We start from the raw sequence: 26221 nt of genomic DNA, 5'->3' as shown, positions 1-26221 counted from the left end.
TAACCCCAAGATTCCGAGTTTGATCCCAGGCAGCGATCTGAATAATAATAATAATATCGAAAAATACCTTAGGAATGAGAACCCGGGTTCGAAATTTCCCCAAGACACCTGATGAAGGCTGGAGGGTATATCAGCCGAAACGTTGTGTTAACAAAAACAAGATGTGGACAAATCTCCATCAAATGTAAATAATTCCTCATCTCTTAAATATAGAACTGTGTTACAAAGATGAGACTAAGCAAGAGTCTGACTTCTGCTGAGGAGAAGACAAAGTAATCACTTTATACATTCACTTTAACACTTTGGCGTTTAAACCAGACATAATATTCAACCTGTTTTATGTTCAAACTGGCCAGATCCAGCCTCTCACACCTACCCAACAATGCCATTCTAAAAATATACAGTCACATCATTGTAATCTCAAAGTTTTGAGATAATGTATAATTAATTGAAAACAATGTGAATTAATAAGCATCACGGAGTGGTTGGCGTTAGGAAGGGCATCCAACCGTAGAAACATTGCCAGATCAGACTGGGCCTGGTGCAGCCTTCTGGCTATCCAGACCCCAGTTGCACCGTCCAACCCATGCCAGCATGGAAAGCGGACGCTAAACGATGATGATGATGATACACTTGATAGAATAATCTGAATGCTAAAGGGTTAAACCAGCCATATCTGGCCCAAATTTTCTACTCGTTTTATGTTCAAATGGACCAGATCTGGTCCCTCACTTCTACCCTACAATGTCATTCTAAACAACAATCACACCATCGAAATCTCAAAGCCTTAAGATAATGCATGATTAATGCAAAATAATGTGAACAAGAGCACTCAGAGAGTGCAAACCTCCGCCAAGGTAACACCAATGTCCTCTCAATGATTAGCCAGAGATGATTTTTAAAAGGAGAATATCTGAAATAAACTCGATTGCTCTCACAAACGAGAATACTAAAAAATGAACCTGGAAGCTCTTAAAAACCTGAAAACACTCAAAAGTAAAAAAAACAAGGAAAATAATCAAGAATCCTTGTCCGGTACCGGATTGATCCCAAAATCTAATCAGTTCGTGCTAGTCACGAGGCCAAACATCCCTGAAAGTTTCATCTGAATCCATCCAGTGGTTCTTGAGATATCTTGTCTAAGGACAAACAAACAAATGCGACTGAAAACAATACCTCCGCCTTCGTTAAGGCGGAGGAAATAAATAAGAATTACATTTGACGGAGTAACCTCAATGCTAAAGCATTAAGCCTATCATATCCAGCATAAACATCCTGCTTGGTTTATGTTCAATCTGACCGGATCTGGTTCCTCGTATCCCAGAAGGTCATTCTAAAAGTAAACAATCACATTGTTGAAATCTTAAAGCTATGAGATAACGTAGGATTAATTCAAGGCAATGCGAATAAATAAGGATTACATTTGACAGAATAATCCGAATGCTAAAGGGTTAAAGAGTGCTGAGATATCTGTTCAATGGGGGCATGTGGTCTAGTTGTTGTTTGTTCCTGCTCGAGCCACGCCTAGCTCATAAGGGCCGGCTTCCCGGTTTCCTTGGCGTATAGGTTCCCCACCTGAACGGGACGCCGGTCCATCGCAGGTGAGCTGCAAGATGCAGGAGGAAAGAGTCAGCAGAAGTTTCGCCCATTACCTTCTGCCGGAGCCACGTGGAGCTTAGGTGTTTTACTCATAAACACACACATCGACCAGTCTGAGATTCGAACCCGCGATCCCTCGACCGCGAGTCCGCTGCTCTAACCACTAGGCCATGTGGTCTAGTTGAGTCACATTAAATGTGGATTAGTTAACATTTGCGAGGGAGGAAAAGACATCCGTTTTCTGCTGTATTTTAAATGTAGAAACCTAATGAAGAAATGAAGAGAATTGGAAACTGGAGAGTAAATCTGATGAAGAATAGGGTTTGAGTAGGAGAGTAGAGGAAGGTTGTGTACGGACCTGATGAAGAATGAGGTTTAAGTAGACAGTCTCCTCCCAGTCAATGCCTCGGTCCACAAGAGCTGGCAGTTTCTTCGAATCCCTCCGGTAAACTTGGATTTCCGTCTGGAAATGAAAAAGAAAGAAATAAGAGGAGAAAAAAAAAAAGAAGACAACTGTTGAGGACATTTTGATATTCATCAAGATCAAATTTAAAGAATCATAGTAATTTTTATCAGAAGAACATTGTATCTTTGAGGGTTTTAAGAGGGATCGAAAAGGTAGGCGTTAGGGAGGGCATCTGGCCATAAAGCATTGTCTTAAAATAACCCGTCTGGAAAAGCAGATATAAGAATGATGGTGATGATGATGATAGTCTTCTATAAAAGATGATTGTTTTAAAAATATTTACGTAAGTGCAGATGTGTGTGTGTGGTAAGGAGTTTGTTCCCCAACCACATGGTTTTGGATTCAGGCCCAGTGCATGGCACCTTGGGCAAATGTCGTCCACGATATCCCTGGACTGACCAATAGACTGAAACTGAAAGAAGACCATCTCTCTCTCTCTCTCTCTCACACACACACACACACACACACACACACGTGTGTTGCTGTCTCCTTGCCTTGACTGTGGTAGTTGTAAATGAGTGTCACCATGTAAATAGTGTCATTTATTTCCAGTCTTCCATGAAAACATGTCTGGTCATGGGGCAATATTACCTTATTTGAAAAAAAAAAAAGTGAGGGTTGGCAACAGGAAGGACATCCAACTCCAGAAAACCCTCAACAAATTCCGTCTGACCCATGCAAGCATGGAACACTGGATGTCAAAATGATAATTTTTAGAAGAGGGACAATGTGTCATTGGGATTTTAAGAAACAAGTAAAAAGGTAGGGCCACATCCGTACAGGAAAGCAGATATAAAAAAAATGAGGATTGTGATGATCCTCCTCTTTAACCCTTTTGCTGTGCAAATCCAATATATCCACTTAAAATTTCATCAACCTTAACTGTAGAAAATAGTTTTATATACAAATCTAGCTTTTGTTGATGAATGCCATGTTCGAATCTATGTTTTGTTGAGATGTGTCAAGTTTATTGAGGCAATGGAACTTGCAGAAAATACCAATTCTATATTTTTTGGGAGATATTTAACATCATTACTGGAATAACCATGGAATTTAATTTTAGCAGTTCTGCTGAGATGATTTGTTTTTAAAGATCAAATGTTATACATTTGCTGTATATTATCTCACTCTCTCTCTCTCTCCATCAAATTGATGTCTGAACAGGTGCACTGTGTACCGTACTTCAGGTGTCAAAGTGGTTGCAGAGTAATGTGAGATGAAGTGTTTTGCTCAAGAACACAACGCATTGCCTGATCCAGGAACTGAACCACAATCTCAAGATCACGAGTGCAATAGTCTGACCACCAGGCCACATGCCTTCACTAGAAGTTTAAAAACGATGGAATGTCTTGCAGTATTCAGTTTGGCTCTCTGTGCTCCAAGTTCAAATCCCACCTGGGGATTCAAATCACCCCAATGCAATGTCATTGCCCTTTACACATGGATACAAAACATCAAAGTAAACTAATGACAGACCGTAGCACCGGTACTTGTCTGTAATAGGACAAATCAATCATTGTCCCTGCATAGTTGTGCCATGGTTACAGGGGCTTTGAAGATCAATCACTGCAGAGATTGAACTCTTAACGCTTCCTCCACGGTAATGGAACTCATTAGCAAATAGCCCCAGGTCCAGAAACCTCAGAAACATTGACTTAATGCTAAGGAAGGCCAGAGGTAACCACTCACCCTGTTATTCTTTATGATTTAGAGACCATAATTCATTTAACAACAGCAACATTAGTAATAATAATAATAATAATGGTATTTCTTACCTGAATTTGAGGAATGCGACCGCGATTAATATGAGATTTTCGGACATAAAAAACCATGTCATCTCGTTCATCATCGTTGATGCTGCCTTCTATGAAGTATTCAGTAAAGAGTGTGGTCCAGAATTTGTTGGTGCTAACAACTTCAATACTATCTGCTGAAATATAAAGGACAAAAATAACTGAAGGTGTCATCTCACATTTATTATTATTATCATTATTAAGGCGGCGAGTTGGCAGAATTGTTAGCACACCAGGTGAAATGCCTAGCGGTATTTCGTCCGTTTTCACATTCTAAGTTCAAATTCCGCTGAGGTCGACTTTGCCTTTCATCCTTTCGGGGTCAACAATCTAAGTCCTAGTTGAGCACTAGGGTTGATATAATTAACTAATTCACTTCCCCCAAAATTTCAGGCCTTGTGCCAATAGTAAAAAGAATTAAAAGCTATTACATGCTACATTAATTAGCAGGGATGTTGTCTTGAGGTTTGGTGAAAACGAGTCTCCTCAAATCTGAGGAGAACTTTTCTTCCTCTCCCTGGAAGAAGTTGAAGTTGGCAGTGGTCAGAGCTGAGGAAGGGTGGATAGTGCCATGTTTAAATACTGAAGACATGCTGTATATCACCATGGTGGGGTGGGTGGATGGGTTAAACCAGAGAAGTCTGAAACGTGGTCCTTTGCTATTTGTAAGACCCGCAGAAGAGAAAGCAGGTCAACCCCCAACACCGAGAGCATTGACGGATGGATGAATGCGCAGCATCCAGACTCAACGGTTGCGTAGGAAGTCGGGGACAAGAAACAGGAAGAAAGAGTGAGAGAAAGTTGGAGCAAAAGAGTACAACAGGGGTCGCCACCACCCCCTGCCAGAGCCTCGTGGAGCTTTAGATGTTTTTTGCTCAATAAACACACACAATGCCCGGTCTGGGAATCGAAATCGCGATCCTCCGACCGTGAGTCCGTTGCCCTAACCATTGGGCCATTGCACCTCCACTGCCAGTGTTGTGTAAAAGCACCCAGTACACACTGTAAAATGGTTGGTGTTAGGAAGGGCATCCAACCATTGAAACCATGCCAAAACAGACATGGAACCTGAACAGCCCTTCAGCTGATCAGCTCCTGCCTAACTCATGCCAGCACGGAAAACAGACATTAAATGATGATGATGATGATGCTAAACAGAATTCAAAGCATTTTGTGCTTTGCTTTTTTGAAAAGTATAATGAAATACCAAAAAATAGGTCATCTTATTCCATTGTGAAAACCCTGATACACCTCACATGATATGTATTTTGGTTCTGGTTATTGTTTAAACCCAGGTCAGCTCTGAGCAGTTCTAGGATCAAAGATATTCCAGCCATGGCTGCTGCATCTTTTTGTATATGAGAATTCATTCTTCAATGTGTTCCTTTGTTTTCTTTCTTTCTTTCTTTTCAAAATGGCAGGGTGCAATTTGGAGTAAGTTTGGCTGCTATATCTTGCAGGTCCAATAACTGCGAGTTATACTGACATATTGTATTTTCCAGCACAAAAGTTGAACATCTCAGACAAAAATTTATGGACAAAAAATTTAAGGGTGACTTATACACCAAGACTTTGGGATGCCAAAAATTGCATGTAAAATGCTAACCACATGGTTCCAGGTTCAGTCCCACTGTGTGGCACCTTGGGCAAGTGTCTTCTACTATAGCCTCAGGCTGACCAAAGCCTTGTGAGTGGATTTGGTAGACGGAAACTGAAAGAAGCCCGTTGTGTGTGTGTGTATATGTTTGTGCACCACCCCAACATTATTTGACAACCCGTAACTTAGCAGTTTGGCAATAGAGACCGATAGAATAAGTACTAGGCTTACAAAGAATAAGTCCTGGGGTCGATTTGCTTGAAGTAAGTATCATTATAGTCAACACATTTTTGCCAATCAGTTACAAGTTTGTTTATTCCGGTAACATAATGATCTGAAGTTCTGGAGTTGATGAACTCTTTGAACGCACTTTCAGCATCGGTTTGATTTTTGAACTGCTTCTCTCGCAGGAAACTAGCAAGGAACTTGCAAAAGTGGTAGCCAGTAGGAGAAAGGTCCGGGGAATAAGCTGGGTGGGGAAGAACTTTGTAGCCAAGTTCCCTCAACTTCTGGAGCGTCATTAGTGAAACATGTGGTCAACTATTGTCATGAAGAAAGATTGGCCCTCTTCTGTTGACCAGTCTGGTTCGGAGGAGTAGCAGTTTTCCGTTCATTTTGGCAATTTCATGGCAATATGTTTCTGCAGTAATGATTTTTCCGGGTTTTAAGAAGTTATAGTGGATGAGTGCAGCAGTACACCACCATAACCTTCTTTTTGAAGAGCTTGGGTTTAGGGAAGGTTTTCGGTGTTACATTTTGGTCCAACCACTGCTAAGAACATTTTTTTATTATTGTACAGAATCCACTTTTCGTCACAAGTTACAATACAGTTGAGAAATGAATCGTTCTGGTTACGGAGAAGAAGCAACAAGCAAATTTCATATCTGCACATTTTCTGATTTTAATTCACATCGTGTGGTACCCATTTGTTGAGCTTTTTTGATTTTCAGATCGCATGCAGATGGTTGCAAGCAGTTTTCTGGCTAACTTGAAGTTCTTTTGCCAATTCTCGAGTGGTTTTATGTGGATCTTTCTCAATGACGGTCCTTAATCGACCGTCATCGATGACAGATGGGTGTCCACTACGCTCACGATCTTCAAGACTCAGGTCTCCCCTGCGAAATCCTTTAAAAGCCTTTTCGAGCTGACCACTCACTGGTCATTTCCTCACCAAAAGTTCTGTTGATATTGGGAGCAGTTTCAGCTGCTTTACGTCCTTTTTTGAAGTTGAATAGCAAAATTGCTCGAATATCACGCTTTGACAGTTCCATTTCAGATGATTGTAACAACGGTAAAAAGAATATCAATGTTAATTTATCGATGCATTTGGGCAAGTCTGTGTCTGTATTATCAGACAGTCGCAACAAAATGCTTAAAAACAATTCAAAACTCTAAAATACGGTACAAATTCTTCATGGTTCAAAACATTGCTTACTTTTTACTCAACCTGATGTGTGTGTGTCTGTGTGTGTGTGTGTGTAGTTGTTTGTATGCTTGTGTGTGTGTGTTTATATTCCCTGTCCCAGCCACTCTGCTACACAGACATCTAAGAAGGCCAAGGCAAATGCATCAAGAAATTAGATCAAAGTTGTTGACCTTTAAAGGTGAAGCAAAAAGGTCAAGTGGGATATATGAGAAGAGACTGACCGCAGATGAAACAAACGCAAGAGACCATGTGGATCAAGCGATGTTGTTCGGATGCTGGATTAAATATCCTGCAGTATTTAGCCGTGGTCCTCATATACAAAGTTCAAATCCCAACAACGTAGGGTTTACCTTCGATCCTTTTGGGGGTTGAAAAAATAAAATAACAGTTAAGTAAGATTTGAAATTTTGTACTAATGGTAAAAATCATCATCATAGTTTAATATATCTCTGCAAATGGTTCTTAACCATTTCTTTTCTCCTGTAAACCCATTCGATTCCTATTTTACTCAGGGGTGGAGCAAGGACTCTCATAAGAATTCAATGTCTAAAAACTATTGTATTCTTAAGATTAAGATTAAATATTAGGAATTGTTTTAAATAATTTTTTTTATTTGTTTCAGTCATTTGACTGTGGCCATGCTGGAGCACCAACCTTTAGTTGAAGAAACTGACCCCAGGACTTATTCTTTGTAAGTCTAGTACTTATTCAGTTGGTCTCTTTTGCTGAACCGCTAAGTTACGAGGGACATAAACACACCAACATCGGTCGTTAAGCGACGGTGGGTGGGGTGGGGACAAACACAGACACAAATATATATGACAGGCTTCTTTCAGTTTCCATCTACTTAATCCACTCACAAGGCTTTGGTCAGCCGGAGTCTATAGTAGAAGACACTCACCCAGGGTGCAACAAGCTTCTTACCACACAACCATGCCTGCGCCTGTGTTCAAATATTTTATGTACTTCAGAAGCATAAACTCTAACAACAAAATCTTATGTGGACCTCAATTGGGAACCCCAAGTCTATGGTGACATGGACTGGACAGTAGAACAAAATCTGATTTGAGCTGCAATGCCTGTTGTGGTATCGTAGCCATTATGAGATGCCTGTTCTATGCCAACCATCAGAGGGGGTACTGGATGCTTTGCACGAGTGAGGTCACCAAGTAACTCTCAAAGACAACAGACCCTCAACTGAGAGGGGATGAAGTATTGAGGGAGGTGGCTTTATGCACACACACACACACACACTCACAAAGACGCACACACACACATACAGACAGAGACACAGACACACTCACACAGAGACACACATTCACATACACAGAGACACACTCCTATATTCTAATGACCAGAACTACTTCAAAATCCTCGGATTAAATACCTTCCTTGTATCTTTCCATCAGATAAAGGAAGTAGGAGGCTATTCCTCGCCACACGAAACAATGTCCTGTATTGTGGTAATGGCAACAAAACAGGAGTGTTTCCACATTTGCCTTTATCTCTAAGCTTTCATATTTCTAACAATTAAAATAAGACAGCATTGTCCTAGAATTGCCACACATCTAAATCAAGCTATTTCTTCCTGCCATTGTTATTTTATCCTCATCATCATCATCGTTTAACGTCCGCTGACAGAGCCTCGTGGAGCTTTAGGTGTTTTCGCTCAATAAACACTCACAACGCTCGGTCTGGGAATTGAAACTGCGATCCTACAACCACAAGTCTGCTGCTCTAACCACTGGGCCATTGCACCTCCACTATATATATATATATTATATATATATATAGCCATCATCATCATTTAGTGTCTGTTTTCCATGATGGTATGGGTGAGACGGTGGACTGGAACTAGTAAGCTGGACAAGGTTCCAGTTTGGTTTGGCTTGGTTTCTGCGACTGGATGGCCTTCCTAATGCCAACCACTTTACAGAGTAGACAGGGTGATCTTTATAGGGAGCCAGCATTGGCAAGGTCTACCTTGGCGTGGTTTTTACAGCTGGATATCCTTTCTAATGCCAACCATTTTATTTTACAGAGGGTACTGGGTCCTTTTTTGTGTGGCACCATTATTAATGCCTTTTAAGGGGAAGAGAGAGAGACAGAATGGAGAAGAAAGAGAGAGACAGAGACAGAAGGGGAAGAGAGAGAGAGAGAAGAAGGGGAAGAGAGAGAGAGACAGAATGGAGAAGAAAGAGAGAGAGACAGAGACAGAAGAGGAAGAGAGAGAGACAGAAGGGGAAGAGAGAGAGAGACAGAAGGGGAAGAGTGATAGTGACAGAGAGAGAGAGAGAGAAGAGGAAGAGAGAGAGACAGAAGGGAAAGAAAGAGAGAGAGAGACAGAGACAGAAGGGGAAGAGTGACAGAGAGACAGACAGACAGACGGATAGACAGAGAGACAGCCAGACACAGATGTGTAACCTGTACAAGTTAAAGAGAAAACGAACTAGACATGGACCTATAAAAAGAGGCGGAGAAAATAATGACAGAGTGTGAGAGGGAATAAATCGAATGCAATCGATAATAGAAAAAATCGAATTTCCCATGATTTTGTCTAGCATCTTCCCCCCCACCCTCACCCCCTTGTTACATTAAGCAATCGTTACACAACATCTTCCTCTCTCTCTCTCTCTCTCTCTTTCCTGGTTTCATAACTTGTTACTCTTTTCTCTTTGAACATTAAATGGTTTTCAAAAAGACTTGTACGCCTACACACACAAGCAAGCACACAGGCGCATATACACATACACATGCAAGCACACAGGCGCATACACACACAGACGCATATACACACACACACAAGCAAGCACACACACGCATATACATACACACAAGCAAACACACAGACATACACATAACCATACACACACACACGGATATACACATGGCCACACATACACGGATATACACATGACCACACACACAGTAGACGCTCTTCTCTGCAATTATGTGCGGACAAATGCAATTAATAACAGGTGATTTATCTGTAAACATACACACAACTAATACACCCACCCACCCACCCACCCCAAGGCCAAACCGTCAAGACACACCATACCCGTGTCAAGTAGTCTTTTCAAGCGTTAAAAAACATATCAGATTCAATGGACTTCGTACTTTCAGTTTTGGGGTTTTTGAAAAATTTTTGCTGGTTTTAAACAATTTTTTACTTTACACACACACACACACACAGGTAATCAAGCACATACAAAAATGTGCGTATATTAATATATACACACACATATTATATACATACACGTTATATATATATATATAATATATATATATATAGATATATATATATATATATATTAATATATACATGCACGTTCCGACATAAGCACAATCTACAACATCTAATAGGTATTGAGTCCTTCGTTCTCTTTTGCTGAGCTGTTAAGTTATCAGGATGTAGCCACACCAACATTGGTTGCCAAGTGGTGTGTGTGTGTGGGGGGTCAAACACAGACACAAAGACACACACATTGTATGTGTGGGCTGAAGATTGCTCGACATTTTAAAACTGATGTAATACTTACAGTCTTTAATAAAATGAAGTAGCATGAAACGATTGTACCACAGAACCTCGGATATCCTTGTTGCTTATTATGACCCCAAAAGGATGAAAGACAAAGTTGAACCCGGTGGAATTCGAACCCAGAATATAGCGATGGGTGAAATACTGCTAAGCACTTTGTTCAGAATGCTAATGATTAAAAATGATTATAATAATGATTTCAAATTTTTGCCCCAAAGGCAGCTTGGGGAGTGGGAGGGGTTTGAGTAAATAACTAGTACTTAATCTATTGACCCCGAAATGATGACAGGCAAAGTTGACCCCAGCGGAATCTGAATTCAGAACATAGCAATGGGTGAAATACTGCTAAACATTTTTGTCCAGCATGTTAACAATTAATGATTTTTTATAATGATAATGATTAAAGGACACATTGAATAATGTAGTCCTAGATACACCTAGGTGTGTATGAAATACAGAATAGTTAACGGCTGAAAGGTATATTTTTTTTGATGATAGGTCAGTGGTCTGTCAGTTTGATTGTGGTGAAAAAAAAAAAATCGGGAGCTAAGCAACAAAGGAATCCAAGAAACCTGATAAAAGGTCAGGTGGTGGCGTCTTGCTTGCCCCTGCCCCCCCCCCCAAACACTTTCTAACTGATTAATTAGTAAACAGGCATACAAAGGAATGACAAGCCGATAATTAAAAGACAATAAAACAATATTAACAAAAATAAAAAAAAAAAAGCTCTTCGTTTCTCATAAAGTATAATTCACAGATGTCAAATGTAGACAAAATTTTAGTCTTAGATTTGGTCAAAGAATGATCATCCAGCTAGAAATAGCAGCCACATCTTGATTAAATAAAACCATACAGTCTATAAGATGATATTGTCCTGGGCACACAGTGTGTGAATTATTAAAAATAACAAGGATCTTGTTTTCTTCCAACCACAAATCTTAATACTCTTTTACTTGTCTCAGTCATTTGACTGCAGCCATGCTGGAACACCGCCTTAAGTCGAGCAAATTGACCTCAGGACTTATTCTTTGTAAGCCCAGTACTTATTCTATCAGTCTCTTTTGCCGAATGGCTAAAGATACAGGGACGTAAACACACCAACATCGTTTGTCAAGCAATGTTGGGGGGACAAACACAGACACACAAACATACACACACAGTTTCTGTCTACCAAATCCACTCACAAGGCTTTGGTCGGCCTGAGGCTATAGAAGAAGACACTTGCCCAAGGTGCCACGCAGTGGGACTGAACCCAGAACCATGTGTTTTGTAAACAAGCTACTTACCACACAGCCACTCCTGCACCTAAAGTGGAAATTTTCAAAAAATGTTCTTTTGATATAGTTTTGCATGCTGATGACTATTACAGTTCATCACCATCATCATTTAATGTCAGCTTTCCATGCTGGCATGGGTTGGATGGTTTGACAATGTCTGGCCAGGCAGAAGACTGCACCAGGCTTCGGTGTCTGTTTTGGCAGGGTTTTCATGGCTGGATGCTCTTCCTAACACCAACCACCCAACATCATCATCATCGTTTAACGTCCATTTTCCGCGCTAGCACAGGTTGGACGGTTCGACCGGGGTCTGGGAAGCCAGGGGCTGCTCCAGGCTCCAGTCTGATCTGGCAGAGTTTCTACGACTGGATGCCCTTCCTAGCGCCAACCACTCCGCGAGTGTAGTGGGTGCTTTTTATGTGGCACCTGCACAGGTGCCAGGGGGGGTCCGGCATCAGCCACGATCGGTTGGAGCTTTTAACGTGCCAGCAGCATGGAAGCCAGCCAAGGCGGCGCTGGCAACGTTCGGATGGTGCTTTTTATGTGCCATCGGCACAGAAGCCAGTCGGGGCGGCGCTGGCATCGGCCACGTTTAGATGGTGCTTTTTATGTGCCACCGGCACAGAAGCCAGTCGGCGCGGCGATGGCATCGGCAGAGTGGAAAATTATAATAAAGAAATTAGAAACATTTAAAGTTAGGTATTTTTAGCCGACGAATTTTAACCCTTTCGTTACCAACCTAGCTGGAACTGCCTCTGGCCCTGTAGTCCAAATGTCTCGTTTTCATAAGTTTTGAATTAAAATCTTCCACCAAACTTTGTCACAATTTATGTTCCTAACTCTAGACGAATGAGAACCAAGTTATTTTACTAAATTCTTTGTTATATTTAAAATCAATTGAAAGGAACACAGAGTATCTCCAAATAAATACCCTAACGAAAGGGTTAAACCACTGTCCCCAGGGCAAAGTCAAAAATGCATGTTGTCATGACAACTCTGCTTCATTAATTCTAAGGCTCTTTTACTCTTTTACTTGTTTCAGTCATTTGACTGTGGCCATGCTGGAGCACCGCCTTTAATCGAGCACATCAACCCCAGGACTTATTCTTTGTAAGCCTAGTACTTATTCTATCAGTCTCTTTTGCTGAACTGCTAAGTTACAGGGACATAAACACACCAGCATCGGTTGTCAAGTGATGTTGTGTGGAGGGGGACAAATACAGACACACAAACACATACATCTATATATACATACGACAAGCTTCTTTCAGTTTCCATCCACCAAATCCACTCAGAAGGCTTTGGTCGGCCTGAGGCTATAGTAGAAGACACTTGCCCAAGGTGCCACACAGTGGGACTGAACCCAGAACCATGTAGTTCGTAAGCAAGCTACTTTACCACACAGCCACTCCTACGCCTGTGTATACTGGAAACAAAGGAGACAATGCCAAGAGTCTGTGCTTGTTAGAAGAGGCACAGGGTTGACAAGTGGGGCCCTTTCCACTCAAATGTAATTCTATTTATGACAAGTTTTGTAAAGAATTAGGAACTGGTGCAACTGCAGCAGGAGAATTGTGCAGAGGATTTTTTCCTTCTTGAAATCATAATGCATTGAATGCATTCGTCAATCAATTCTGCCGAGAACAACTATTTATAGTAACCTGTGGCATGCACACTCGCATATTCCTGAAATACCAGGATATGAATTTCACCATAGAGAGGTGAACCACAGCGTTGGGTTTGTAAATCTGCAAAAGGGGACCTATATTCAACAAATAGAGAGCACTGGACCCATTTTAAGTAAAGGAATAAATGATGGAAAGATGTAGCACGAAAGTTGCGAGTGGATGATACCACATAAATGTAAAACTAGATGAAACCAAAGTATCAGTGGGGAGGTGGGGCTCGTGGGGTCCGAGCTAAACCCGCTCCCACTCCATCCGTAATGTCTTCCGGTCTGTTCTTCATTCGATCTTTTGCTATTTTGTCATTTTTAAAATTCACCTTTTGTGTAATCCCATCCGATAATCTGACCCCACATCAGGTTGTATTGTCCCCTCTATGTTCACCTCTTGTGGGTAATAATAAAACAATTCTACAATGGACTTGTATCTCCACAAGTTTATGTGGCACTATGTATAAAAGAAGCTTGAGAGGCGGTTGGATAGAACTTACACTCGCCTCCTTATGAGAGCTCAAAATCTCTCGTGGAAGCGTCATCCAACCAAAATGCAAATATAAGGGAAACTACCACCTGTATCGTTCCACTAAAGCTCAAGGCGGTGCTCCAGCATGGCCGGAGTCTAATGACAGGAGCAAGTAAAAGATAAAAAAGATAGGCCTGCTCAGTTGAGGGATGACTCAGGGTTAAACATAATCACCTCTGGCGGTTGCTCGGATCGCCAAAAAGAGACCAGAAACCAGCTTTTCCCAAAAAAGAACACTTCAGATGGCGTAGTCCTAGATACACAATTTTAAAACTAAACCGATATCGACACCGTGGCTAGCGACCCGATAGGCAAAGAAACAACAGCCAAAGGTCAGTAGTGAAATAGACAACGGCCAATTTCAGTCACGTGACCAGCCAACAAGCCCCCAGTTAATACAGCAGCCCTACGGTGAAAGAGTCCAGCCGTGATCATTCCACCTGTTTAGAAGACATTAAAGACTTCGTTATCCGTTAGTTTCCCCACCGCCTCCTAGATTGTCACACCATATAACTTGTGTGTGAGCACACGTACGTCTACGAGCATATGCAAATGTGCGCGTGCTTGGACAACCTCTACACATATGTGCAAGCATATATACACCTTTGTACGCGAGTGCACACATGCACAAACACAAACACACGCAACCCTTTGGCTCGCTAGCTCCTGTCAAACCGTCCGACCCTTGCAAGCATGGAAAACGGACGTTAATTGATAAGATTATACATACGTACATACATCGCATGCATATCTATGTGTGCACGTATAATTTGCAAGTGTAGAAGTATCGTCAGAGCAGATTGCGTACGCGCGCGCGCGCAAGTGTATGCATTACGTTCGAATGATATCTTGATCTTCATGTTATATATATGTATGATATGCATATTTATAATTATGTATATATCAGCACTAATGCACCAGCATTTCCAGCAACACGTCTGTATCTATCGAAATTATACATTTTTCCGTCGAGGGCTTTATATGCCCCCCCAATATTAGACGATTTTTCTTCAGCCAATACAATGATCGCTTGTAAGCTTTAAGCTTATAATAATAATTATTTGCAGAATTGTCACTCGTCACCGCTTCTTCATTTAACACACACACACACACATACACAATGTGCTTTTTGTGGCTGTAAGGGTCTTTGACTCTTGTTTCTAGTAATGTACCCTCAGTCACTATTAGAGACGATTGAATTTTTTTCCTTTTTGTCTAGACACCTTCGTTATTGTGTGTGTGTGTGTGTGCTAAGCGGGATTTTGAAGAAGGATGCCCCTCCATCACTCTCGTACACACCGCACACACACAGAGTTCTGGTACAAACACCAAAAATTCCACGAAATTAATGAGATGTCGGGCAACGACAAATTACAAAGGAATGTAGTTACATATAACAAAAGGAAGGTACTTGCCATGGTTACAATAGCAGTGAGGGACGGTTTTGTTGGGACAAATAAGCGAGACGAGAGGAGGGGTTTCTAACACGGGTAGCATGCGAGAAAGGAGTTGTGTGACAGATGGACACCACCAAAAACACACCAAGATCCAACAGGTGGCAACAACCTATCTTAAACTTAGTGTCATCGTATGGTTATTACACACACACACACACACACACATATATATATATATATATATATGGTGCGCTTTGTGCACAATTTTATTGTTGAAGTTTCGGTTTTTATTGTAAATCATGTTATATCCCTTTGGTGTGTGGTCACGCACAGTGTTAAGCGGTTTAAGGAGGGCTACAACGAATTATCGACGAGTAAGTCGCTCCAGTTATCTTATCTATCTAACCAAATGGTTCCGAGTGCAGCCCCACTGCGTGACACCTCGGGCAAGTGTCTTCTGCTATAGCCTCGGGCAGACCGAAGCCTTCTGAGTGGATTTGGTAGACGGAAACTGAAAGAAGCCAGTCGTATGTGCGCGCGCGCGTTTGCCTCCCCCCCACCGCTAGGTAACCGGTGTTGGTGTGGTTACGTCCACGTGACGTAGCGGTTCGGCAAGAGATCGATAGAATAAGTACGAGGCTTTGAAAAAAAAAATGTACTGGGGTTGAGATTCATTTGAGTAAAAATTCAGTGCAGTGCCCCAGTATGGCCGCAGTCAGATGACTGAAACAAGCAAAAGACAATATATATATATATATACATATACATATATGTGTGTGTGGATAGCACGGTATGTGACAGTCGTCTGAAATGATATTAGCAGCATAAATTAAAAATGAGATTTTCTTTCTTCAGGGCCGTTGTTAGGATAATAATGATGGAACGAGGCAGAAAACGGAGACTAGATTACATCACTGTAAACACGTTTACGCGCATGCATGTCTGCCAAAGTAGACACACACACACACACACCTATATAAATTATGTCGCACGTATGTTTGTGCGTGTCTATGTAGTGCACCTGAGCACTGTCTGTATACAATAAGCTAATTATACATATATATACATGTAAAATTAAAAAAAAAAGGACGCCCCTCTCCCGCACTTCACACATCTCTTTCAAAGTACTTTTTAATATCGGTCAGCTCATGCCGTTATCTATCTATTTACCTACCTACCTACCTACATATAATTACTATTCACAACATAGCGCAAATCAGAAGAAATTAAATTAAAAAAATATTGCGAAGCCTTGCTGTGGGCTAAGTAACAATGTAAGCACATTCTTTCTCCGCTTGGTGTTGTGTAGAGAAAAGCGGTGGTGGGGAAAGGGAGCTCTGCTGGCCAACTATTTTACTGTTTGCTGACCACCACTCAACATAGCTTTGTTATATATCTTTTCTCTCTCTCTCTCACACACGTTCACTGTTGGAAAAAAAAAGAAGAAAAAAAAGAGTACTCAATACCATAGTAAAGTTTAATAAATGGTATATGTTATGACTTGCCTGAAGACCCTATCTACCCACAAGCAAAACTGAAAAGCGAAAGATTGACTCGACCGAAATAAATTATACATACATATATATATATGCAAACACACACATATACTATTATATAACATCCCATTTAACAAACCATACAATGGCCAGGCCACCTACAACTGTACTTTTAGAGAGAACTACCATTTACCATTCATACATTTTTAAATTGTGTGTCCATGTGTGTAGATGTTCTTGCGCGTGTGTACGCGCGCGAATTTATATTCCTCTGTGTGCGTGTGTGTGTGTGTGTATGTATAGAACAACCATTATCAGCATTCCTCAACTGATCTTTTATCGACCTCTTTGTGATTTAAAATCCTGAAACATCGAATTCCATCCCCGTGCTGTGTCAGTGTTTAAATATATGTCATAATCTGGCCTCAGACCAATTATTTGCCAGTTCATACCGTTATTCTATTCTCTATATATATATATATGTCCGTATGAATATCGTAATTTCTATATCAAATCCATAATGTTTCACATACGATCGGTAGGATGAAATTTGGCAAAGAACGGTAGTTTAGGCACAGAACTACGATCAAACATATTCCAGCCACGACCATCACGTCTTTTTGGCTTGTCAAACGTGTCTTTTTTTCCCCCTGTTTTGTTTTGTTCAGACGGTAGAGTTTACAATTCAGGAAAATTTGGCTGAAATTTCTAACGGGTCGAGAGACTGCTAGAAGGTAACTTGTTGCTGCAGTTTGCTCTCAAGTCAACCAAGATCACGCAGAACTATAATCAGACATACCAAGCGTGACCATTCCCACTTTATTGATCATCGTATGTAGAGGTTAACTGTTGCAGCTGCTTGTTTAGTCTCAAGTCAACCAAGATCGTGCAGCACTATTATAATAACAAAAACGCGCCAACTATGACCATTCCGACTTTATTAAACGCAGTACCTAGGATTACATTATCCAATGTAATTGTTTGAGGGTGGGGATTGGATGCTATTTCTAACAGGTCGAGGGGCCACTGACATCAACACAATGCACATACATACAAGTGTGTGGATATATACGCACACGCACGTACACACACTATACACACACCATATATACACAATGTATGCACACAACATATTTGAGTATAACGCGATGGAGACTATATTATGTGCCACCCGTTTTATGTATCTGAAATTTAGTAATATACTTTATTTTTTTATCTTTACCCTTGAGTATGTTACCCTCGAATTTACCCAGATATTTAAATGCTTCAAGTATTCCTATAGCACAGAGTCGGGAATTATCGACTTCATCAGAAGCTGTAATTTCTTCAGAGATTCATGCTTTAAGCACCCCCTCTCTCTCTCTCTCCCCCCTTTTTGCGGGATTATAATGAACGATGCTTAAAACATACACATACGAAGAATTTGCGGTTTTGGGGCGTAACTAGATTAACTTCCAACTCTATTCTACAGAAGAAAATAAACCACAATACACTTCGATACGGGATTCATTCGCAATATATATACATACGTATACTATACACAAACACGTGTGTGTGTGTGTGTTTGTAGACGAGTCAGAAAAACAAGAAGCAGAGATGAAGAAAAAAAACCCAAATAGAAGGGAAAATAGACACATCTCCCGTGACAAACATTATTACACTAATAAACAACTTCGTGTAACAATGCGATTACACGAGCAGCTAGAAATAGCAGCCAACCTTCCTTCAAGTTACACTATACTGTCTTCGGTAAACGGATACATTGCATAATATGATATATATACATATATACACACACACAAAACCACGATTTTAGTCATGGTATAAGCACTTTCGATCATATAAGCATGCAAGATTAGAGATGACCTCGGGTCAAGCAACATAATTAGTGCTAGTAATTTAATCATTGTTAGTTAATAACAAACGGTTTCTCAGTCACAACATTGGTTTTTCACATCTATTACAGGTGACAAATAGGGAAAAATGAACTTCTATGTTCTTTGCTAAAATCTTCAGGTACGGAAGTGAAATGGAAAATAATGGTTCTTGTATTTTACCAGCAAGGATTCGAAGCCAGGATGAATAGCAGAGATGGGAACCACTAATCCCTATCTTTAAGCATTATTATTGTCATATATTATTAAAAGAATAACAGTAACATTTTCTTTTCGCTAATCACAAGGCGGATTTTTGAGGGTGGAGGCCACAATGAAACGAAAAGCCCTCATTTTTATTTTACTATTACTGAATATTTCCGTGCTTTAAACCAATTAGTAAAATGCTGAACCGTTATTTATTTATTATCTGTAATAATTAGTGCTAAAAAGACATATATAAAGGTATACCTATATAAATGTGCCCCACCTTGACTTTGTTCCTCATAACTCCCAGAAAGATGGATATCTTTTAGTGATTTTTTTTATATAAATACGTTCCAGATGGTATAGATTACAATTATATCGGAATTTGTTGTGGAAAAAGAAAAAAAATTGGTTAGCATGTACACATCACAAATTCTTTCGGAATTTCAAGTGTCATTTTTGTATAAATATGCGAGGTGTCAGTTTGCATGTGTACGAGTCCATTAGGGTTTTTTTCCATATTAAATTCCGATATAATTATAATCTTCACAATCTAAAATGTGTTTAGAGAAAATCTCATGAAAAAATATCCATTTTTTAAAAAGTTATGAGGAAACAAAGCCAACTCGTGTGAATTTTTGTTGAGACTCCTCTCCCCATCCACGGGGGAATAAAATTCAAAACAGATTCCAATATAATCGGAATCTACCCCACCTGAAGCATTCTTGTAGAAAATTTCACTAAAAAACATCCAGTCTTCTGGAAGTTATGCGGAAACAAAGTGAGCGGGGCACACATGTGTAGATATGCTTATATAAAAATGTTAATTTAAGGATAAAATAAAGTCATGGAGTTGGTGAATAGAATTTGGAAATACGGATTTGAAATATTGTTACTGTATACAACCAATGCCTCGAAAATATATTATGAATTTAATTTTGAACATTAATTATTGTTTAAATTGATCTTTGACATGGATTTATGAACAAGGAATCAGTCAAGTTGTAATTGTGTTTTTTAATTACACGCACTATTGCAATATAATTAACGTTTTAATTTAATTTAAAGCAAAAGTTCTTTACGTTGACTTCCAACTGGTTCTGGGAATTTATCAAATCCAGACGGATGGAATTCAGTCAAAGACAACCGAAAGTTAGCCTCGTCAAGTGAGAATCCAGAGAAGCAGAAAACAACATGATTTGTTTTGACTAAGCACAGACACACCTTCCCTTATTCGGGAAAAAAAACGGTAGACGTTTCGTATGGAATTAATGGAAACTCGGTGTATTTCAAGGACACGAAATTTGTTTTACTCATTGTCCAACCCCGAATGGAGTGTAATCCAAAAAACCCCGACCCTAATCAAATTTGAATGAGACGAAAATAAATCACTGTAAAAGCATATGTGTTACTGGGGGGTAGGTTTGCTTTCATTCAACCAAGTGCTAGAGTAATTTCATCAATAAAAAAAGGGGGTAAGGAAAAGGAAAGACGAAATTCGGAGGTCATGTGTAACCGAGTAGATAACTGGTACTAAATTCAGAGCCCCACGACGAAGAGAGAAAGAAAGACGAGTGTGGATTTGTCAGGAGAGAGAGCAACAGGGTCTGAAATGTGATTCTTCAATTAAGAAAGTACCTGCTTCTACTTACTGGATATATTTAAGGCGGGGTACTCCCTCGTTCGTTCTGCGGCGATACTGGTCAGCATACGTTGTAAAGACGTCTGTTCCACACACGTTGGTAGGGTTATTTGCTCGCCACTGTCCGAATATTCGTCGGAAGCGTCGTTATTCGCATCTTCCTCCACCCTCTCTTCCTCATCGTCAGCCATCTTTGCTGCACCGACCACTCGCGAGGGGGCGCTGCCACCTATGGTTGCAAGGTGTGTGTGTGCGATACTCCTGTAAGGGTGCGAGCACATCGTTTATAACATGTATGTGTGTGTGTGCGTGTGTATATATTTATATGTGTGTGCAACATGTGTAGAGTGCATGCGTGTGTGTGTATATACATATATAAATGGAGTGTCTGCGTAGACGTGTGTGTATGTTTATGTCTCTCTCTCTCTATATATATATGTAATATATATATATATATATATATTACATATAATAATGTATATATATATATATGTGTATATATATATATATATTACATATAAATAATGTATATATATATATATATATACATATAAATAATGTATATATATATATATGTGTATATAATATATATATATATTACATATAATAATGTATATATATATATATGTGTATATATATATATATATATTACATATAAATAATGTATATATATATATATATTACATATAAATAATGTATATATATATATGTGTATATATATATATAATATTACATATAAATAATGTATATATATATATATATATGTGTATATATATATATATATATTACATATAAATAATGTATATATATATATATATTAGAATATATTACATATATAAATAATATATAATATACATTTGTATGTGTGTGTATTTGATAAATGTATATAAATGATATTGTGTTTATGTATGTATATTATATGAGTGTCCGTGTGCTGTGTGTGTGTTGAGCCGTTTTATTCAAGTATGGTGAGCGGCATGTGATGATATTTCTCGTGTTGTGTAATTTACAAAGTACAAGAGTGTTTGTGGTCACCCACCTATCGAGTTGTGGGTGGTGATGGTCAGCTGGATTGGTGCCCGGTGCACGTTGAAGCCAGCGACCACTTACACATACAAAACTAGGCAATTAGTACTCAAGACATATACGCAAGCACACACAGAGAAACTCGTGCAAGTGACACTCTCTTACGGATAGACACGCAAACACACGTAGAGGATAGACTCTTATACGTAAATCTGAGAGACAATCAGTTGCATAAACATACACAAACCTAGACAAGTGACATATAACCAACCATACATAGAAGCACACACGTTCTTCTCTGTCTCTGAGACGTACACGAGTGACTTAAACATAGAAACGTACATGCTTTCCTCTCTCTCTCTCTTTCTTCGTCTCTCTTTCACACGAACGTATACACACACTCCACATCCATGTGGTAAACCACTTTTCTCCGACCGTCTGTCTCTCTTACAATCGTACACACACATTCAGGAAAGCGATATTCTTTCCACACACGGACATTATTTGAGTGACCCTTACTTTAACACACAATCCACTTCTACTCCTATTCTCTGTTCTACACGCCTATACGCAAATGACTCTTATACTTAAACGATTTTCTTATACTAAAGGAAACGTATACAAACTATCACCCCTCACTCTTTATTTCGCCTTACCCCCTTTCTATCTCTTTCAGGCACACGCCGGGGACCGTCTCCTCCCAGATACACCCACGCAATCTTTCACTCTGTCACACAGACACACCTTAGTGACCCTCTCTTAGACACAGAAAAACTCACAACCTTTCTTACATACACATGTAATCCTGCTGTACAGATCTGGTTAAATTTCTGCCAACCGATAATTTTCACCAGATTAATATTTTTAAAGATGCAGTAATAATGTACTTTTGAATGTTATTAATAATAAACAAGTTACAATATCCATCATCACCATGCAAAAAACCCCCAAAAAACTACTATATATAAACTAGATTTTAGAAAAAATATTCTGGTGAAGATTTCACGTGGCTCGAAGTAATTTAGTAAGATCTATAGAAGCATGATTACTTCTTTTTTTTTTATACAGGGAAACATACATTTGATTACTTCTCATTTTGTATAGAGATGCGAATGTTTCTTACACAGAAAAATATACAAATTACCATTCATCTCTCACACAAGGTCACACATAAGCATCCCTTCCTAAAGACCCCCCACCCTGAGCCAACGCAGGAGTTTACCTGTCAGTTCAAATTGCTAGAAATAGTAACCAAATCTTCTTGAGATCCCGTCCTAGCGTCTTAAAAGGAGGAGAACACGTTAGGTAATGTAGTCCTAGGTATACAAAAAGATGGGGTGGTCATGGCTGGAATGCCTTTGATTATGAGTAGCTCGATCAGGGATGACTTAAGTGCAAACGACAGCATCAGGGACACACACACACACACACACATATACATACATATATACTTACATGCAGGCATACACACATTATACATATACACATACATACCAATATACATGCATGTACGCACCTGTTTGCATGCATGTAAGTACACATACAGGTGACTTTCTCTCACTCACACGTTCACACGCACGCACTTACAACTTTATCAAAAGTGAATCCTGAGAACTTAGGGTACGCTAAAGTCAAAGAAGCTGAGGTTGGGAAGACGCTATAATCCGGCATCACTCGCTCCATGAGCTTGAAACGGCAAAGCCATCTCTGCGCACAACCCGTCTTCATTTTCATCACTGCTCCTTATACATAGACGTTTACAGGTGATGTGCTTTCTATCGCTTCCTCTTTTTCTCTCTCTCTGTCTCACCTACGAACACACACAGGTGACTCACAAATGTGTTCACAGGTGAGTCTGTCTCTCTCTCTCTGTCTGTTTTCCACACGCTGATGACTACAAAGATGGTCACAAGTGAGTCTTTCTCTCACAGCCGTACGCAGGTGATTCACACGGATGCTTAATGGTGATTCGCTCACACACACACACACACACACACACACACACGTACAAGTGACTCATACATGCTCGTATATAACTAATTATTTCAAACACACATTTACGCGCGCGCGATTTTGGCAGACGACGTTGTAGACACACACACACACACACGCATGCTTACAAACGCACATACGATCACACACACAAACATACTGACACACACATACAAACAAAAATCACAAACATAAACACACACATACACACAAATATAGAGGACTTACCGGAAATCAAGCTTCACCCAGAAGCGAACCCACGCCCTCACTGGCTGATTCTGTACTCCAATTATACTAGAAACTATCTTCTTTCTTGTTTTACTTCCTGTTTTCTCGTTTGCTCCTTTATTATTATTATTGTATTTTTTCTCACAATCCCCGAAAACTATTTAAGAAAAATGTAATTCCTCTTGAATAAAAAAACAACAACATCGGCTAAAAACTGTAATAAAGTTTTCTCAACTTTGCATTTTGTTTGATTAAAACATAATGAACCGAATTAGTTGTGTGAGATGACACGAATTATTTCGAATTCTTTTCTTGCTCTGCTGTGGCTGGCGCCTGAAATACGTTTAATTAATGTTGTGAAACGTCACTTCACACCACACAGGAACGAATCATATAATAACATAGATGTGTGTCTATATCCGTGTGTGTACATATGCGTATACATACACATATGTAAACGCATAAAGTCAACTAACAATCATAGGTCAGAAAAAACTGGCACGCGTATATTTGTCAGATAGAATGAGTATATAAATCGAAGTAATATAGATCTATTTTAGCAGTCGATCATAGCAATCGGTGGTGTGCATGATGTTTGGGTATCTGTGCAGAAGAGCATTTGTATTTTTAGATAGCCGTCATCTTATCTCAGATCCGGTTACCTAACAGCCGGTACGAAACCATCTGGTGTGATCGGCTGAAATGAATATATATTCTTTTATTCTTTTACTTGTTTCAGTCATTTCACTGCGGCCGTGCTGGAGCACCGCCTTTTAGTCGAACAAATCGACCCCCCCAAGACTTATTCTTTGTAAGCCCAGTACTTATTCCATCGGCCTCTTTTGCCGAACCGCAAAGTTTCGGGCACATAAACACACCAACATCGGTTGTCAAGCGATGGCAGGGGGACAGACACAGAGACACACACATAAATATATACATGTGTGTGTGTATATATATATATATATATATATATATATATATATATATATATATAATATATATATATATATATATATATATATATATATATATGACGGGCTTCTTTCAGTTTCCGTCAACCAAATCCATTCACAAGGCTTTCGTCGGCGCGAGGCTATAGTAGAAGACACTTGCCCAAGGTGCCACGCAATGGGACTGAACCAGGAACCATGTCGTTGGAAAGCAAGCTTCTTATCACACAGCTACGCCTTCGCCTCCACACAGCCACATTCTGAATTCAAATTCTCCCGGGGTCGACCTTGCCTTTCATCCTTTTGGGTTACGATAAAACAAGCCCCATTTAAACACTCGGTTCGATACAATCGACTTACCCTCTCCCCCAAAAACAGAGAAACGAGACATGCAACATAAAGAATATTCCCCTTCATGGGTTGTCCTTGTTTCATCTACTCCGCGTTCGAAGGCAAGGACAACACGCGACTTCCTTGAAACAGTCCTTCCCGCAAAGTAAATTATATAAAATTTGCGATTTTTTACAGAAGTTGAAAGTGGTAACAAGACAGTAAAAACAAACGGTGAGGGCTGTTAAGCCAAGACGATATACACGACGGGTTTCTTTCAGTTTCCGTTTAACAAATCTACTCACAAGGTTTTGGCCGGCTCAAGGTTATAGTAGAAAACACTTGCCGAAAGCGCCACGCAGTGGGACTGAACCAGGAACAATGTTGTTGGGAAGCAAGCTTCTTACCACAAAGTCACTACGCACCCACATTCACACACGCACCTACATTTTTACAATTCACTTTTATTTACGTAAGCGGATTACTTAACTTTGAACTGTAGTTAATCTTTGATACCAGCGCTCACTCACTCTCTCACTCACTCATTCACTCACTCACTCACTCTCTCTCTCTCTCTCTCTCTCTCTCTCTCTCTCTCTCACACACACACACATACACACACGTATACACACGCATATTGCGTATCTATTGTTCTTGCGACGAGCGATCGTCTGTTAGTTCTAGTTTGTAAACTACGAATACAACGGGTCGTTACGAATGGATCTCCGCCGTTAGTCTACGAGGATTCGGACGTTCGTTCAATCGAAGAACCTGCCCCTGAATTAATGTATAAGTGGCTGAGTACTCCACAGACATGTTGTACCCTTTAAAGCGGTGGCTCCCAAAGTGGGTGGTACTGCCCCCTTGGGGGCAACGAAAAGTATCCAGGCGGAGGGGGCGCTGAAGAAAGTTGGGGGCGATAATGAGGTGACCAAAAGGGAGCGATGGATGTAAAAAACCCCAAATAATGGTTTAACGAGATTAAGTTTTTTTTTTTTTGTGAAATACATTTGTTTAGAATTTGCTGCAGGATCGAGAAAATGACATTTGTCCAAGAAGCCACGCAGTCGGATTGAACTCAGCACGTCATGATTGCGAAGCGGACTTCTTAACTACTCGGCCACCGCCGTCAACAAGTGTCACACAATGAATAAAAAAGGACACATCAGG

General features: G+C 39.9%; 1 protein-coding gene across 5 annotated transcripts in view; it reads right to left on the bottom strand.

Moving 5' to 3' along the window:
- The window catches only part of LOC115224470 (uncharacterized protein KIAA0930 homolog), a 57001-nt gene extending 33089 nt beyond the window's left edge, over window positions 1-23912 (bottom strand). The window contains exons 1-4 of one of the 5 annotated variants that reach the window (XM_036513158.1): window positions 23765-23912; window positions 20533-20783; window positions 3841-3992; window positions 1958-2062 (exon numbers count right to left, since the gene is read on the bottom strand). In XM_036513158.1, the coding sequence (XP_036369051.1) occupies window positions 1958-2062; window positions 3841-3992; window positions 20533-20713 (438 nt within the window). In that variant the 5' untranslated portion in view covers window positions 20714-20783; window positions 23765-23912. Of the gene's footprint in view, window positions 1-1957; window positions 2063-3840; window positions 3996-20532; window positions 20784-23764 lie in introns of all 5 variants that reach the window. The other 4 variants (XM_036513157.1, XM_036513160.1, XM_036513159.1 and 1 more) reach the window with 4 other exon arrangements.
- Between the last annotated feature and the right edge of the window lie 2309 nt (window positions 23913-26221).

Source organism: Octopus sinensis, linkage group LG25, assembly GCF_006345805.1.
Source record: "Octopus sinensis linkage group LG25, ASM634580v1, whole genome shotgun sequence".
Lineage (NCBI taxonomy): Eukaryota > Metazoa > Mollusca > Cephalopoda > Octopoda > Octopodidae > Octopus > Octopus sinensis.
This window is presented reverse-complemented; position numbering and strand designations above follow the sequence as displayed.